The sequence below is a fragment of the Bubalus bubalis genome, chromosome 15, assembly GCF_019923935.1.
Source record: "Bubalus bubalis isolate 160015118507 breed Murrah chromosome 15, NDDB_SH_1, whole genome shotgun sequence".
Lineage (NCBI taxonomy): Eukaryota > Metazoa > Chordata > Mammalia > Artiodactyla > Bovidae > Bubalus > Bubalus bubalis.
This window is the reverse complement of record NC_059171.1, coordinates 51,402,539-51,420,951: the sequence shown is the minus strand read 5'-3', so window position 1 is coordinate 51,420,951 and position 18,413 is coordinate 51,402,539. Positions and strand designations below refer to the sequence as shown.

The following is an 18,413-nucleotide window of genomic DNA, read 5'->3' as shown; positions in this document are numbered from 1 at the left end:
TCACCTCACACTGGTTATAATAGCCACCACTAAAAATTCTACAAATAACAAATACTGGAGAGGATGCAGAGAAAAGAGAACCTTCTGACACTATTGGTGGGAATATAAATTGGTGTAGCCACTATGAAAAATAATATGGAAGCTCCTCAAAAAACTAAAATTAAAATTGCCATATGATCCAGCAATCCCACTCCTGGGTTCATATCTGGAGAAAACTGTAATTCAGAAAGATATATGCAACCCCTATGTTCATAGCAGTACTATTCACAATAACCAAGAAGTAGAAACAAGCTAAATTTCCATCAGCAGATGAATGGATAAAGAAGATGTGGTGCACATACAGTGGAACATGACTCAGCCACAAAAAAGCATGAAATAATGTCATTTGCAGCAACACAGGCAGACTTAGAGATTACCATACGAAGTGAAGTAAGTCAGAAAGAGAAAGACAAATACCATATGATATCAATTATATGTGCAATCTAAAATATGACACAAGTGAATTTATCTATGAAACAGACTCATAGACATGGAGAACAAACTTGCAGTTGCCAATGGAAACGGGAGGTGGGGGAGGAATGGATTAATTGGGATTAGCAGATGCAAACTATTCTATATAGAACAGATAAATAACAAGGTCCTACTGCATAGCACAGGGAACTATATTCAATAACCCTGTGATAAGCTATAAGGGAAAAGAATGTGAAGCAGAATATACTATAACTGAATCGCTTTGCTGTGCAGCAGAAATCAACTATACTTCAATAAAATAAATTTAAAAAATTTTACATCATCATCATTATTGGTATGAAGAAATAAATCTGTAACAGAGCAATGAAAGCCAATGGGTTTGACATAATACACCTATTTTGTGTGTGTGTGTGTGTGTGTATAGGATAAAATATGAGACATACAGGATATATAGAGAACAATAGGATATTTAGGATAATGAAATATGACCTCCCTGTAGTCAGGTATCTCTAGTGTCAGACGCTGCTTGTTACCACATCCTTGCAAGCACTTGCAGGTTTCTACAAGGAGATGCAAAAAAAACACAGCTCTCTAGAAATGTCAGCCTTGTCATGTACTGGCATGAGGCAAGAACGCTCTGGAAGAACAGCCCTTTTGTTTAAAATAGAAACTTTGAAGGAAGCCAAATTAACACATGACAAATTACTGAATAGCCAGTTCTTCTGGAAAGGGGAGGGGAAAAAAAGCCTCTTCATTTCTGAAATGATAGGGGAACTGCCGGTACCAAAAATCACGTTTCCTTTTCAGTATCATCCTCCAGCCACGCTTGGCGCTAACCGAGTAGGCGATTTCACTTCATCACCACTTCACAAAAGACTTCCAAATCCACTGCAGCAGGCACGGCAAAATAAAGATGTTAAATACATCCTGGATGGGAGGGGACTGAAGCGCTAGGCTCCATCAAAGGTTTGCAATAATAGGATTCATAAAAAAAAAAAAAAAGACAGATGGGATTAGAAAATGTTGCAGTGAAGACTCTGGAATGAAATGAGATCACAGCACCAGCCTGTCTTTTGTGAACAGGCACAATGATCCCAGAGCCAGATTGGATTAGGAGACCTCGCGACTAGGGGTTCAGAGAGAGGCCTCCCATCCCCGGGCACTTTTGGGGAGAGAAGGCTGAAACGATGCATCAGATTTACAGCTGCAGTGATGAAAATATAGAAGTTTTCACCACCGTGATTCCTTCCAAGGGTGAGTAAAATTGCCCTTGACTGTTTCCTTAACGTGGCTGTTTCGGTCAGAGGGTAAAAGACAGTCACGTGCTGTTTTACTACGTTTACCCTCAGGTCTCTGAGGTCGGATGGCCTCTGTTGTGATGGTGTTTGTGGGTGTTTCTGAAAAGGGGAGGGGGCATGGATGAACATCGGTCATTGAGAAACAATCCATCAAGGGGGAAAGGAGGGCAGTTAAACACTGAATTCGATACTGGCAAAACCCAGTACGCTGAGTAAAACTGACAGTGAGCCATTGTGTTAGGAAACAGGGATGAAAACAAAATTCTCAGGGCAGCTGGAGAGAGACTCTTCTCCAGGGAACAAGAGGGTTCCGAATCGAGAAACAGCTGGCTCTAAAGTATGATTTCTCACTGTGCCGTGAAACAGGAGGGGGGAGCCTGCTGACAGTGGTCCGATGAAGTGGTCCAAGAATACCCTGACCCAGGCTGGCCTCCGCACAGACCCCAGGGCCACGCTCCCAAACTTAACCTGGAACTGGCACTGCCAGAGGGTGTGACTTTGTAAAAGCCCTGCTGCTCCGAGGGGAACGGTGTCCAGTCCCAGGCAGGGTTCTGTGGCTCTGGACACTTTCCTCGCCCCACCTGCAGGACTCGGCTCTCTGTTCTGCTGCCCCTGCGCTCTCCCTGCAGCCCCTGTCTTGCTGGGACAGCCCGGGACCCTGGCTTAGCCCCTGGTCTCACTGTCAGACTGAATGAAAAGGGCAGAATATCTGCTGGTGCAGTGGCCCCTCTGTTCAAACAACTCCTTTCTTCTTCCCATGTCAGCCATCAACAGGGCCACTGCTGGGGGGGCAGGGAGGGACCCAGTCTGGCCGCAGAGAGACAGCCAGCAGAACATAAATTCAGCTTTAGACATTTATTGCCAGTTAGAGGGGAAGGAAAAAGAACTGGGGAGTCTGCCCACGTGCTGAAGTTGGAACTCTCTGGAGATTTTGGAAGGTACCTGAAAAGTCAAAGGTGACCCTCTGACCCAGCAGTTCCAGTCCTGTAAATACACATGGATGCTCACAGGGCAAAACTGAAAACAGCCTACATGTTCTTGAAGAGGGGAAGGGGTTAAAGGTGGTGTCACCAGACTCTGGAAGACCCCACAGCAGTCAACAGGGATGAACTGGGTCTATGTGTGTGGACACAGGTCCACACTTAACCTCTCTGGGCCTGAGTTTCCAATCTCGTACAAAAGGAAGAACTAGAACTCATCTTCCAAGGTTAATATGGGGGAAAATTGAGATATAGACAAAACATGTAAAGCATCTAGAATAGTACCCAGCAGGTAGGAAGCACCATTAAATACATCACTTACAGAGTGATTTCTATTTTTATTCTATATTTACAGCAATGAATAACTTGAAAGCATAACATTGAAAGGGAAATAAAGCAGGCTAAAGATTGTTAAATTTGGAAATATGAAACAGTACTATATATTGTTTATACACACATATCTAGAGAAAAGCATTAAAAAAAACCACAGGCCAGAAAGACACCAAGTTAGTGAGATTAGTAGCTCTGGGGAGGGAGGAAAGTAGAGTTAGAGGTGGGTAAAAAGGGGACCAAACCTGCCCTCTCGTTTGCTATTTCTTTTGCATGAGAAGAAAACAAATTGAAAGCAAATACAAAAATGCTAAAATGTCCATTTTCTATAAATGTTTTCCATTTAAAAAAATTTTAAGGGAGAAAATCCTCAAAGCTGAATGGCCCTTTTAAATCAAAAACTTATACAATTCAGGAGGAAAGTCATACTTCACCTGAAGAGAATCATTCAAAACAGGGCCTTTGAATCCATTTGCTTAGCAGGTTCTTCAAGAGACCTACCACCACTTGTGTGCTGTGTGACCTTGGACAGGCACTCAACCTCTCTGGGCTCGAGTTTCCAATCTTATAAAAAAAGGAAGAACTAGAACTTATTTCCTGAGGTTATTGTGGGTGGGGGGGGGGGGGTGGAATTGAGATATAGAAGACATGTAAAGCATCTAGAACAGTACCTGGCAGGTAGTAAGCACCATTAAATATTGGGTTGGCCAGAAAGTTCATTCAGGGAATTTTTCCACACGATGCTATGAAAAAACCCGAACAAACTTTTTGGCCAACTCAATGCATCACTTACAATGTAGTTTCTCTCTTTATTCCAGATTTACAGCAATGAATATGCTTAGTCAAAGAGAAATACACAACCTTGAATTTCTCTCTTGCCATTTTTATTCACGGCCACCTCCGGGTATTAAACCAGTCATCAGTATTCATGGTCATGTCACTGCTCAGGAAGCTGTTCTCTGGGAAAGGGATATTTACAGTTTTATATTAGACTGTCAGTGGAAGAAGCCTGCCTCTTCCTACACCTTGTTTTGTCTCATCTCACCTTCTCCAGAGCCTCAGGCTCTCAGTGGGAGAAGACATTGCCTGCCAGGTCTTCCTAAGTCACTCTTAGATAGATTCGTAACTCTTCATCCCATTCCCACCTTCCCCACCTCTAGAAATACAAGTTGGTTTGATTTCCTCTAACAAGGGTTATAGTTCTCCCTGGTGTGTCCTTTCCCAAATGCTCCTGTTTACTATATTCAACATGCAATGAACAAAACATTCACAGAGCAAAGTTCAGAGGCAGAGGCTGTGTTCCACCACCCCAACTGTGTAGCCCTAACCCTCAGTGTCTACCTATGAAATAGAGTTAATGAAGAGACCCAACCCCACAGAGTTGTTATGAGAAGTGAATAAAAGAAGGAAAGAAGCTGTCCATCACCTACTAAAGGCCAATGTGAGCCATTATCACACCTAAGATTGTATTATATCCCTCTTTCCCACACACACACACACACACACACACACACACACACACACTGGGTTCAACCTAAATCTATGCATTTAGCTGAGTCATCTTAATTTCTCACAAAAATATGGCAACAGCAAGTGTTACAGTGTTTAAGTAGTTAAAAGGCACAATACAGAGACCAAGTCTGTAACTGAGGACAAGTGTGTATTTTCACTTCCCAGAGAGAAGGGGAGCCCTTTAAGGGAAAGATTTCACAGGCACAATTCACAGTAAACACAAAAGATAAAAATCTGTGGTTTTACCAAGAAGTTATACCAGAACTTATTTCCTGAAGCACACCAGTGGGTTTAATTGTAGGGTGAACGGCCTTCAGAATAATTCTCTTAGGAATAAACAACAGTGGGGTGGAGTTGGCAAGGGGAACTGGGGAAGTGCAGGAGGAAATGGAGAAAACTTTAGAAGGAAAACTCCTGATGGATGTACAGTCTCCTTCCACCTGCCCTTACCTTGCAGAGACAGAGAATCTTAATAACCACCCCTGAAGCCTGGGAACTCACTCTTTGCCAGGCACCAAGCTAAGGACTTGATAAAGATTAGTTCATTTAATCCTCACTGTAGCCCTTGCAGGCACTTCCCAGGTGGCTCGGGGATAAAGAATTCCCCTGCCAATGCAGGAGGTTCAGTCTCTGGGATGGGAAGATCCCCTGGAGGAGGAAACGGCAACCCACTCCAGTATTCTTGCCTGGAGAATTCCATGGACAGAGGAGCCTTAGGACTACAGTCCATGGGGTCTCAAAGAGTTAGACACGACTGAGCATGCCTGCACACAGCCCTCAGAGGTGGCTGTGAATTCCACGCCCATCTTCTAGATGAGTACAGGGAGTGAGGATGAGTCACTGACCCTGGTCAAGTTGGGATTCACACTGAAGTGAAAGGAGTGGAGAGCCCTGGCTCAACCAGTGCCCTGCTCTCCTGGCCTCAGGGCTGCCCTCACTCTTCAAAAAACACCAACAGAGCTCTCACCTGAGCTCTTACCTGACCTCTGACAAGAGGTCATTTCCATTCCAGGGTAATGACGTGGCAGGATTTCACTTCTAAGTCACTCAACATCAATGTGCAAAAGAGATGCCTGGGTGTTTCCACTTCCAACCAAATACACACCTTTTCCCAACCAAGGAACTTTTTATGGCTAATTGACTCTGAGTTTTTTCATTGTGGTAAAATGTACATTATAAAAACTTTATCATTTAACCATTTTTAAGTGTTCAGTTCTGTGGCACTAAGTACATTCACATTGTTGTCCAAACATCACCACTGTCTGTTTCCTGAATTTTTTCATCTTCTCAAACTGACGCTCTGTAGTCATGAAATCATAACCCTCCATTCCTTCCTTCCTCCAGCCCAATGTTCATCCATGTTAGAGCAAGTTTCAGAATTTTATTCTGTTTTTTTTTTTTAAGGCTGAATGATAGTTCATTGTATGTCTATGCCACATTGAGTTTATCCATTCATTTGTTAATGACTCACCTTTGGGCTATCATGACTAGTACTGCTCTGAACTTTGGTGCATTTGATCAAGGAACATCTAAAATTGCAGTTGCGTCCTTCTCTTCTTCCCATCCCCCTGCCCTGTGTCCTGTGCCACTCCAGGGACGTGCCCTCTCAGTATTGCTACTGTAGCGGCATCAGCCTCAGGAAATGAAAGTCGCTCAGTTGTGTCTGACTCTTTGTGACCCCATGGACTATACAGTCCATGGAATTCTCCAGGCCAACCCAGAGATCAAACCCAGGCCTCCCTCATTGCAAGTTGGGTCTTTACCAGCTGAGCCACCGAGGAAGCTCTCAGCCTCATAGGTGTTCTCTAAAACAATTCCTTTCTCTCTCTTTGCAGTGACCAGTCCAGCCAGAAGAAGAGTCAAAAGCTCTCAACATCTCTTAACCAAGAATGTAAGAAAACTTCAGTTTTGATCCTTTTTGTTGACTTTTATTTAAAAAGCAATGTCTAGCTTCTTCACTTGCCCCACTCCATCCACGCTCTTAACAACCAGAAAGGTTTTCTGTAGCCCAGGTTGCTGCTGTGATGTCCACTGTCCACTTAATCAAAACAACTGACAAATGTCAACCAGACAACAAAAAGCTCTGTACTGGACCCACTTTTGCATCAGATAGTTTTTGTTTTACATATACATTTTCTTCTTTTCTTAAACAGAATCCATGATATGGGTACAGCATCCTTGATCTAGGTGTTCCCCTGTTGTTGGCATTTGTAATATTCCATTTTTTCACTACTATAAATAGCAGTACAATAAATTTATTTGTACAAAATACTATTGGGGATTAATTCTGTGGTGCATAGGCCTCAAAGTAGTATTAACAAGTAAAAGAAGAGTTTCACCCATCCATCATTGGCATTTCTTCTACTGTGCTAAAGTGGACAATATAACAGTGATTTTTAAAAGATGCTTTCTGCTTAGTTTTGTCCCATATTACCAGGAATTCTGAACAACTGCCAGGCTTCCAACAATGCTTTTCCATTTACCTCCAACCTCATCAACATTTGGCTTTCATGTTTTTGTATTATTTTTTGCTACTTTAATAAGTACATGCATTACCTTAAAATTAGTTTACACGTCTTTAGAGCTGCTGAATTTCTCATTTTACTTACAGATTTCTTTACAAAAGCTTTCAATACAGTTTTGTACTTTAAGAGATTTATTTTCAAGGCTAATTGTTCCCTCTTGCTTATACTGGAGTTTCTATTTCTATCACAATTTTTTGGTAGAACACTATTTTGATTTTCTAAGGATCTCAATTTTTAAAATCCTATTCTCCATTAAAAAAAAAAAAAAAACAACTTTCTAAGTGTCCTGGAAATGAAATTAGGTTTCAGTCATTGTTTTATATATATTTATTACTTTTTAAATTTCTAAAGCAGTATGTTCCCATTGCTGCTAAGTCGCTTCAGTTGTGTCTGGCCCTATGCGACCCCATAGACAGCAGCCCACCAGGCTCCCCTGTCCCTGGGATTCTCCAGGCAAGAACACTGGAGTGGGTTGCCATTTCCTTCTCCAATGCATGAAAGTGAAAAGTGAAAGTGAAGTCGCTCAGTCGTGTCCGACTCCTAGCAACCCAATGGACTGCAGCCTACGAGGCTCCTCAGTCCATGGGATTTTCCAGGCAAGAGTACTGGAGTGGGGTGCCATTGCCTTCTCCAATGTTCCCATTACAAAATTTCAAACACTAAAAAGATGTAAAATATAGTATCAGAAAAATCCTGAGAAGCTGAAGAACACAGTGGTTAGGTATGTCAATTAGAGTCAAACTACCTGGTTCTTATCCATTTCCTAGTTTTAAATCTCTGTTCTATCCATTTCTAGCTTTGTGACCTTGGGCAAACAGCCCCACCATTTTGGGACTCGACTTTGTTAACGTTAAAATGGGGATAGTGGGAGAATATATCCCAAGAACTATTGGAAGAAACAAATGATTTAATACACATGAAGTCCTCAGGCTTTCCTGGTGACTCAGACAGTAAAGAACCTGCCTGCAATATAGGAGACTGGGGTTCAATCCCTGGGTTGGGGAGATACCCTGGAGAAAAGAATGGCAACCCACTCCAGTATTCTTGCTTGGAGAATCCCATGGACAGAGTTACAGCTCAGAGGGTCACAAAGAGTTGGACACAACTGAGTGACTAACACTTTCACTTTCTTTCTTTCAAGTTCTTAGTCCGAATCTGACACATACTGAGCATTCAATAAACACTAGTATTTTTAAGTGAAAATTTCTCCTATAACAGTACACAGTTATCATGCTTTATTGCTCAATAATATGTTGTTTTGCAATTTACTTTTTTCACTAAATAAATTTTAAAATCTTTACATGCCAATTAACACATACAGACTTTCCCCATTCTTTTTAGAGGCTGTATGACATTGTATGAATGTACTATAATTTTTCACTCAAACCTAATCTGAAGTTTTCTAGATTATTTAACCAAATCATCAATAAATGGGTTTTCCCCATTTTTCCACTAAAATAGTGCCACAAGAAATATTCTTGAATGTATTTTTATGCTCCTATACAAATGTTTTTGAGGGTAAATTCATAGATATGAAAATGCTGGGTCATCAAACTAACACCTTATACTTAAATTTACATAATCCTGTATGTCAATTTTTAAAAAGAAAGAAAATGCTCAAAGGATATAAACACTGAAAAAATTTTATAGTCGTTGCCAAATTCTTAGCAACTGTTCTAAAGTTCCTTTACCAGAACAGTTAAACCAATACTATATGACATCAATGTTGTTAGTCTTTGACAATCTGATAGGTGAAACTATTTTAATTTGCATTTACTTAATTATTAATATCATTTTTCATTTTTCATAGATTTTTATATTTTCCCCTGTGAGTTAAAAGACATGTCTTTTGCTCATTTTTCTGTCACTTCTATGTCCCTTTTTAAATTGACCTTTGAGAATATTTTTATATATTAAGAAAGAAAGGGCTTTTAATGGGGTTTTTTTGTTGTAAGGCAAGAATTCTTATTTCTCATGATCCCGAAAAACTTAAGACCACAATCTAGAAAGGAAAGTGCTTTTTAAAATTTATTTATGTATGTATTTTTGGTTATACTGGGTCTTCACTGCTGCACATGGGCTTTCTCTACTTGCAGCGAGCAGAGGCTACTCTCTAGTAAGGTACACGGGCTTCTCATTGCACTGTGGCTTCTCTTCTTGCAGAGCATGGGCTCTAGGCCCTCAGGCCTCAGTAGTTGTGGTACACAGGCTTGGCTGCCCCACGGCATGTGGATCTTCCTGGACCAGGGATCAAACCCATGTCCCCTCCATTGGCAGGTAGATTCTTAACCCCTGGACTACCAGGGAAGTCCAGAGCTCCTGAGTTTCAAGAAGCAGCAGGTGTCCCCAAAAATGGAAAAAGGAGGGGTTGTCTGTAATTTCGACTTTGAGAACAGATTCAAGTTTGGTATTACAGATGGTTCCCGACATATGATGTCTTGACTTTCATGACTGCTGTCTTTACTATGGTGCCAAAATGAAATGCATTCGGAAACCATGCTTGAAATTTTGAATTTTGATTGTTTCCTAGGCTATCGATACACGGTTGGTTAGTTAAGTCGCTCAGTCGTGTCTGACTCTTTGCGACCCCGTGGACTGTAGGCCACCAGCCTCCTCCGTCCATGAGATTCTCCAGGCAAGAATACTGGAGTGGGTTGCCATTTCCTTCTCTGGTGGATCTTCCAGACCCAGGGATCAAACCCAGGTCTCCCGCATTGTAGGCAGACGTTACTTTCTTGTGACTCTGGGCAGTGTAGCAAGCCACAGCCTTCCACCAGCCACACAATCACAAGGATAAACAGGACATACTTATCGCCATTCTGCATCCAGACAACCATTCTGTTTCTCACTTCCAGTACAGTATTCAACCAATAACATGAGACATTCAATACTTAATTATAAAATAGACTGTGCAAGATGATTTTGAGGAGGTTGATGTAAGTATTCTAAGCACATTTAAGGCAGGCTCAGCTGTGATGTCTGGCAGATTAGTTGTATAAAATGCATTTCAACTTATGATATTTTGGGGGTTTTATCAGGACATAACTCCATTGTAAATTAAGAAATATCTGGATTCTGGATTTGAAGGACCACAAATCATTCATGACTCAGGGAAGATCCTTTGGGAATTAGGAATGTTTGGTTCTCATCCAAGTTCTTGCCTTGAATTCCTGACCATAAACAATGTTTGTGTCTGAATCACCGCTTATACCAATGTCTACTAGCTTTATAAGGACAGAACTGTGAGGATAAAATGGAAACTAAATCATACTTTTTAGGAGGTAAATAGGGTCCTAGGGAAGAAATTTCTCAAGGGATTCAGAACCTAAACAAAGGAGACAACTCTCCACGGTAGAGGTGAAGCCACATAGGCATGAGGTACAGGAAGCCCCCAAAACATGGAGCACTGCCTCCTGGAACATCCAGCTGACTTCAGCCAGGCTCTATAGACAATGGACATGAATCTGAGCAAACTCCAGGTGACAACGCAGGACAAGGGAGCCTGGTGTGCTGCAGTCCATGGGTCACAAAGAGTTGGACGTGACTTAGCGACAAAACAACAACAAAACTCCATAGAACCAAGCTCTCAGCTTTCCTGGGAATGGAAATTTCTGAAAAAGACTGCTATGTTTATAGTTTATGACTCTCCCTCTCTAAAATATTTTTACTTTGAGAAAAAAATGACTCAAGTATATGAATACATATAAAAAATTGCTTTTGATTTAAAAACAAACAAAACAGAAGTTAGGATCTTGTCTTCAAATATGCAATCTTCCTACAGGTAAGAGAGCTTAATAACACTCTCTGGCCTTTGAGCTCTCCTCTGAATTTCTGATTTCCCCTAACTGCCTGACTCATCCTCTGCTCATAAAACTCACATTCAGCCATACATTCAAATTAGAAAAGACAGGAAAGGTCTTTTGCAACTGCTCTTACGTACCAGTATTTACGACTTTTCCCTGAAATTCTTATTTGCATCTAGTCTCACCCCTTGGGCTATACCATACCATGTCAGTTTTCTTCCTTTACAAATATCTCTTTCCTCTCTGACTCATTCTTGGTGCTGCAGTTTCTCCCTCTGTGGACCACTCGTAATTTACATCTTCTTCTTCTACAGTCACACACTCTCCCTTCTCTAGACAGTTTTACTAGGTTTTTCCCCTGCACCCTCTCTGATTCTTAGGCAATGTTATTGACCCTGATGCTGGGAAAGATTGATGGCAAAAGGAGAAGGGGGCGGCAGAGGATGAGATGGTTGGATAGCATCACCAACTCAATGAGTTTCAGCAAATTCTGGGAAATGATGAAGGACAGGGAAGCCTAGCAAGGGAAGCCTACAGTCCATGGGGTCACAAAAAGTTGGACATGACTTAGCGAATGAAAAACAACAACAATTGACATTCTGATTATCCTGATGCTACAGACAACGTAAGAGTAGCTTAAAGGAATAGATTTACACTAAAGCGTGGGTCAGTCAGGCCTCTCGGTTACTGGCACCAAGATTCACAGCCTCTTCATAATAAGCAGTGGCACCGCCACAGGAAAGATGGAAGAGTAAGACTGCAAATGTCACTTTTGCCCCAGATTTCAATCTTGTGGAGAAGGGCTGATCTGATTTTTCTTTCTGGTGATCTGATTTTTTCAAAATGCACCATGCAAACAATTTGCACTTGAAAATTCTTACCTGGATGTCACTTAGGGCTCATGAAACCATGGTCTGAACCTTGAAGACACAGGGCTCCCCTTGGCCTCAGTCTCCCTGTGTATAAAATTAGAAAGTTGAGCTAGAACTTTGCTATGGATCCTATCAGCCCCTAATGATGATAATCCTCCATCATCTAGGTCCTACCTGTTTTTATGACTCCCTACCTGCCCCAAGGTCTCTGACATAAGCCCATCCAAGGAGCATCAACTTATCAGAATATAGCTGTTACACGAGTTCATTGTCTACTTTCAGCAGGCGATTTGCTAACCTCAGAAAGGAAAACCCAACATTAAACACTGGTCTCCCCTTTGCCCCTTCCCCAGTCTCACGCTGTGGTCAAGGAGCTAAAGAGCCTGCTCTCAGATTGGTTTGTTCTAAAACTAGCGGCAGCAAGGAACTTAGATTGGGTCCTTTGGACCAGAGAATAAGCCAGACTGTTGGGAGCCTTCAGAACCAGCTGTCCATTCCCTGGTATGGGCCTAACACACTGTCCCGAGGCCTCTCAGAGCCTCCCCAACTGTGTGGCATGAGACAGAAGCACAAGGCCAGCTGAGAAAGGGAAATCTCCTGAGGTGAGGCCTCTCCTCTTTCCTTTGCTGTGTTGGCATCCTTCAGGGCCAAGAAGATAATCTGCTGAGGGCCAGGGCCCTAGGTCATGACCTGGGAAGAACCCAGCCTCATCCCCACCCCAGGAAACTTGCATCCAGCGGGGCTCCCTTCCCAATAGCTGAAGCCTCTGCACTCTCTCCCTCCCTCTTCCTTCTCCCCCTCTCCCCTCCACAGTGCAGAGAAGGGAGTGCAAAGGGGGCCTTTCTTGTTCTTCAAAGGGACTTTTTTTTTAATTAATTAATTTATTTTGGGCTTCCCTGGTAGCTCAGCTGGTAAATAATCCACCTGCAATGCAGAAGACCCTGGTTCAATTCCTGGGTGGGGAAGATCTCCTGGAGAAGGGATAGGCTAGCCACTTCAGTATTCCTGGGCTTCCCTGGTGGCTCAGATGGTAAATAATCCAATTAAATCATTTTAATTGGAGGATAATTACTCTACAATATTATGATGGTTTTTGCCATACATCAACATGAATCAGCCACGGAATCCTTTTCTGAAGAGGAAATGCTAGGAAATGCTAAGTCCTCCCTGGACTTCACAGGCTTTCATGTCCTTACTTCCTCCTTCTACAAAATGGGTTGGAAAACACACCAGTTCTCACTCCTCATTAGAGGAATGCTGAGAGCAGGAAAGTAAAATCTAAAATACCTGTGACGAGAGGCCGACAGTCAAAGGTCTTAAAGCCAGTAACAGGGCTCACATCTCTCCTGTTTGACCTGGAAGTCCACATTCAAGGGGGACCCATTGCTGCTGTAGGGTCTGTGAGTGCTGCCCCAGGCTTGCTGGAAATCCAGCTTGCTAGAAATCCAGCAGAAACACCTCCCTTCTAATCATTTAGCAGTTTATAAACATGTCAACTCAACATACTGTACCCCTCAAATGTATACAACTATATGTGTCAATTATGCCTCAATAAAGCCAAGGTGGAAAAGAATATTTTAAATTATTAGGGAAAAACCCCACCTCCAGCAGTGCCTAGAGGAGAAAGGGACCTAGTTTTAAATGGTCCTGAATTATCATCAGCTTTCTCCACAGGCAAAAAATTAATGAGTCTAGTTCCCAAAATGGGCCTGAGAAGATTTAATTTCCTAAGCCAGATATGACTAAATTGGGGATAAATTAATTTTCTAAGCAAAGGACTATTTGTGATAAATGGAAGCAAAGAGTGATAGCTCCCCTCCCTCTGTTGGGGACGTGATCAGTCACTGGTAAGGAAACAGACAACATGAGGGAAGAGCCTGCTGTGTTCCTGAAATCTCTGGGAACGACCAGCAGGGACTGTGCCCCAACCAGCAAGGATGATCCAGAGAATGACCCCACTGCATGTAGTCTCAAAGTACCAGACCTGGGGTCTGAACTCCTGTTTGCATGACCCCAAATGGAGATTCATCTTCTTCATCATCAACAACAATCTGATAGGAGAAAAGACAACTTGATTTTAATTTACATTTAATTATGGTTGTCCAGCACCCTTCCTATTTACTGGCCACTGGTATGTCTATTATCAATTGCCAGCTGGTTTCTGGCCCCATTTTTCTATTGTTTTTTTCTTCTTTATTGATTGGCAAGAGTTTTATGTACACAAGGATAATTCCCTATTATCTGTAACAAATGCTATACTGGGCCATAATCTTGTGTTCATTTTTTGTTTTTTTAACATTCATCTTTGACCTGTCTGATGCTCATTTTGGTATGAGAAGTGTGGTCATGAATCCACTTTCTCTAGTGGCCTGATATTTATTAAAGGTCCAAATTTCCTCCACTAAGATAAAATATCACCTTATTATAATATTTAAAATTCAGTCTTATTTGCTTCAGCTTCAACCACAATTGTTTTTTGCAGACAACAGAGGGGAATTCATCAAAGCCTGGACTGTAAGGGCTGAGATAGGTCCACCTCATCAGATACACCCCGTGCCAGGATCTAACACAAACGTGCCCTCGCAGTATGTCTGTGTAAGGAAGGAGCAAGTGAGCAAGAGAATGAGTGAATCCAAACCTCAGAGAAGCTGCTGTGTAATGCTGGAGGTTCTACCTGCTTCACGGGACTGAATGAGCCCACTGTCGTTTGCAGTTATATATAAAAAATAGGCAGGATAAGATCCAAAAGCTGTTGAGATTCCCTTTGTCACCTCACCCTCAAATTAAGATAAAATATACCACTATTTGTCTCAAAGTTTTACATTTAAATTATTTCAATAATTTAAATATTTTTATTTTAATTTTAAAGGCCCATCTCGGTGGACCCTGACAAAAGTGGTATTCTTCTTAATGTACTTTTCCCCAAACAACTATTCAGCAGGTGATCAGTAGTGAAAACACTTTAGCATGTAGCACTCTATTCTAGCTTGCCAGAATTTCCACTTATCAGCCACAAGTCACGGAAATTCATGTCACAGCTCCACCTGACACAGGCATTCTGCAAAGCGGAGGAAGTGTGAGTATCCAGGAACCGTGCCTGCTCCACTTGCCAACAGCTTCTTTCTTTTTACATCCAGGGTGTCAGGTGGGACCCAAGTCCTCTCCCTAGGTCTCTCTAATGGAGCATCCAAAAAGCCATGGTCTACATGAACAAAGGCTCCCACTGAGATGCAAAGGCTGCAAGAGCCCAATTTCCAGAGCCATCCCCATTTCAAATTGTTGTTTTTGTTGTTTAGTCCCTCAGTCGCGTTCGACTCTTTGCAACCCTGTGGACTGCAGCATGCCAGGCTGCCCTGTCCTTCCCTGTCTCCTGGAATTTGCTCAGACTCATGTCCACTGAGTTGGTGATGCCATCCAACCATCTCATCCTCTGCCGCCTCCTTCTCGTCCTGCCCTCAATCTTTCCCAAGGGTCTTTTCCAATGAGTCAGCTCTTTCCATCAGGTGGCCAAAATATTCCTGTCCTGTTGTTAAACCATATTTGGCTCTGAGGCAGGGAGCTGGCCTCCACTGGGGGCCTGATGGCCCAGACTTCTGACTCTTTGAAGGGACAGCTGGTGGGGAACCCTCAGAAGCCTCATCTTCCTGCACCGTGGTACCCCTTGACTTGCTGGAGTTCAATACAACGGTTCACTGTCTCGGACCAGTCTCCCCCAGGTTTTCTCACCGCTCCCCACAACAGCTCCAGCAGTTCCATGTTGGCACAAGGTCCCAGGCCTGGGCCTCTGCTGTGGGTTCTGAGATTCGAGGAGAGGAACAAGGTGACTCAGGTCCTTCCTCCTCCCCGCAGGTGGTGATCGAGTCGGACCTCTACGCACCACGGCCCCTGGAGCTGCTGCCGCACCGCACAGACCGCCGCGACGGTGAGAGCCGCTGGTCGGGCCGCTTCCAGAACCCGCGGCTGCAGGGTCCTCATCCGGCCAAGACTCCCGCCAGGCCTGGTAGGTGCATCCCGGCTCTGCGGCCCCTGGGACCTCCCTGAGGGGCAGTGACCCACTTAGAGTGGCTGCCACGGTGTTTGCGTCCTGGCTTGGCTTTGCTCCCACCACGGCGCGGTGTTCCCTGGGGGTCCTCCATCAGGCCGGGTGAGCGGTGCACCTATGGCTGGGGTGGGGCCGCCGCCTTCCGCAGTGCATGCTGGTCCCGCTCTGAATGCACCTGCTCTCGGCACCCCCCCGCCCCCCCGCCGCACCACAAAACACCTCTGCTTTAAACCACTGGCTTCTGGGTCTGCCTGACGAGCGAAGATGCTCTCATCTACCACCTAGCTCCAGAGGCAGTCCTGCGGGATTCAGGAGGAGATAAAAATCACTCTATTCTGGGGGAGAGGAAACGGTGTAGACACGACTCATGAAGTAAAAGAAGCTTACGTTATGCTGTATGTGTGTGTATGAAATTATACAGACTTATCAACTGCCATCTTAAAATCCCACTTTTTAAAATTTGAATGGCTTAAACTATTTCAACAATTTATAAAAAGAATTTAGAAACAAATTTGTTTTGAAAGTTGGAAACAGAGTCTTACCTTCCACACTATTTTAAAAAAATGGCTCCCACTCCAGCAGTTAAATAGGAATCTGTGTCTAGCTTGCTTAAGTCTTGATGGTGTTTTGCCTTTAATTCCTGGTTTAGTTTATTTCTGTTATGCCCACAGCCTATAGTTATTCATATTTTTAAGTCCAGAAATACACAAAAAGTCTTGGACGTCCTTTTCAAAGCTTTGGAGTGTCAACTATTTTGTATTTTACAAGAACTGAAATTAGACTCCACTGAGTATGGCTCTTCATCCAACCATCTTCCCTCTTTCCTCCTTCATAGATCTTAGACTAGATCTCTAAAGCTTCTTTGGTTACAAACACACTGATCCTGTTTTTACGAGCCTAAGTATGAGAACTCATAAATCAAGCTATATTCTCTAGTTAAGTGGCTACATATATCTTTTTTAACAGAAAATGAAAGCATGAGGGAAACCACAATCTGCCTTGCAAATTAAGAGGAGATAATTTTTTTTCTCTGTCTATATATAGGTGGGTGGGTGGATGGGTGCCTGTGTGTGGAAAAAAAGAATACCTTCTCCATAAAATCATAAAATGAATTTACAGCCATGTTGTTCAAACTTTAATGTACCAGAGAATCACCTGGGAATCTTGTTTTTATACAGAGTCTAATTCAGGACTGAGTAAGGCCCCAGATTTTGTTTCTAATAAGCTTCCAGATGATGCTGACAATGTTGACCCAAGACAACATATTGATGACCAAGGATTTAGAGACAATCTGATGGGTGGTTCTCAAAGGGGTGTCCCAGGAACAGCAGAATCACCCAAGAACTTGCTTGAAATGCAAATTTTGGGTCCCACCCAAGACCTGTTTGGTCAAATTCTGGGGTGGGTTCAGCCATCTGTCTTAACATACCTGCTCCCCAGTGATTCTATTGGACCCTGAAAGTGGAGGCCCACAGATTTCTGCAAGTGCCTGCTGTGGATCTACAGGAGAGGAAATGGAAACCATGGAAAATAGCTGACCTACCGTAGGTCACAGCGCTGATTAGCAACAGAACTGAGATTAAATCTCAGGTCTCCTGGTTTCTCAGCTAATTGCCTCTTCCCCTCCAGAGAATAATGTCTTCCAACTCCTAGTTTCAGGGGCTCCTTTCCTCCCTAAGCAGCCTGTGGAAGCCTGGACTGGAGGAGAGAACACTAAGTTATGAAATGAGGAGACTCTGCCCGGCATGTGACAGTCAGCTCATGCAGGGAATGTGCGAGTCAGGTTAAAAAAAAAGATTGAGCTGGGCATGGATTCAACTCCCTCAGCTCCCACAATCTGACAGATTCCAGGGGAGGGTGAGAGGGAGGGAGGGTGTCTGAGTCAAAGCCAGGCCCAAGTGCTCTTCCCCGGAAAGGCTGGGCACTGGCCTCAGGCACAAGTCTGCCATCCTCCTGTGAGAAGGACATGTGTTTCAGGGATCTGACATCTGGAGACCCAGTTCTCTCCTGAACTACAGGAGAAGGCTCCTGGGTTTGCAGCCTTCTCATGTGGCAGAAATATGCCCTGAGGAAGCTTAGACATAGCAGGACTCTGAAGGCAGAGGCCCAGCTGAGAAACCCTCTCAGCCTGCAGCCTTGAGCAGGTGAACCTTAGGTGCCCAGGAAAGGTGATACCCCACCTCCTGGGCTGGTGGAAACTTTCCACCAAGGTGGCCTCGGACATCTCAGAATTAACTTGTTCAAACGTGATTGTCTTCCACCTTTAAACCTCTCTTCCTTTCTCAGCTGGAGTTGCTATCCATCTTTCCAGTAAATCGCTGGGGTGTTGACCCCAACCTCCCACCTTGTCCTCCCCCATCCCTACTCCACATTACCAACCACTGACAATGTCAGCTCCTACATAGGTCTCGTCTCTTCTTGGTACCAACTTCAGGCTACCTGGGTGAGACTTCCTTCATCCCTGGTATGTAGCAGCCAACCTTGGTCCTCAGCCACCAGGCCCTCTCCCTCCACAAGGCTGCTGGAGGGTCCTTCTACAGCAGAATCTGTTATCCCTCTGCATTAAACACTGTGTCCTCC

The 18,413-nt window shown here is 43.5% G+C and overlaps 1 protein-coding gene and 1 long non-coding RNA gene across 3 annotated transcripts in view; one reads left to right on the top strand and one right to left on the bottom strand.

Moving 5' to 3' along the window:
* LOC112579168 overlaps positions 1-11,877 on the bottom strand; it is a 49,549-nt gene extending 37,672 nt beyond the window's left edge. The window contains exon 1 of the long non-coding RNA XR_003103622.3: positions 11,801-11,877. This is a non-coding gene — a long non-coding RNA (uncharacterized LOC112579168). The remainder of the gene's footprint in view (positions 1-11,800) is intronic.
* The window catches only part of VXN (vexin), a 64,619-nt gene continuing 47,464 nt past the window's right edge, over positions 1,259-18,413 (top strand). For both annotated transcript variants that reach the window (XM_006044580.4, XM_006044578.4), the window contains exons 1-3: positions 1,259-1,725; positions 6,427-6,482; positions 15,641-15,791. In XM_006044580.4, the coding sequence (XP_006044642.1) occupies positions 1,659-1,725; positions 6,427-6,482; positions 15,641-15,791 (274 nt within the window). In that variant the 5' untranslated portion in view covers positions 1,259-1,658. The remainder of the gene's footprint in view (positions 1,726-6,426; positions 6,483-15,640; positions 15,792-18,413) is intronic.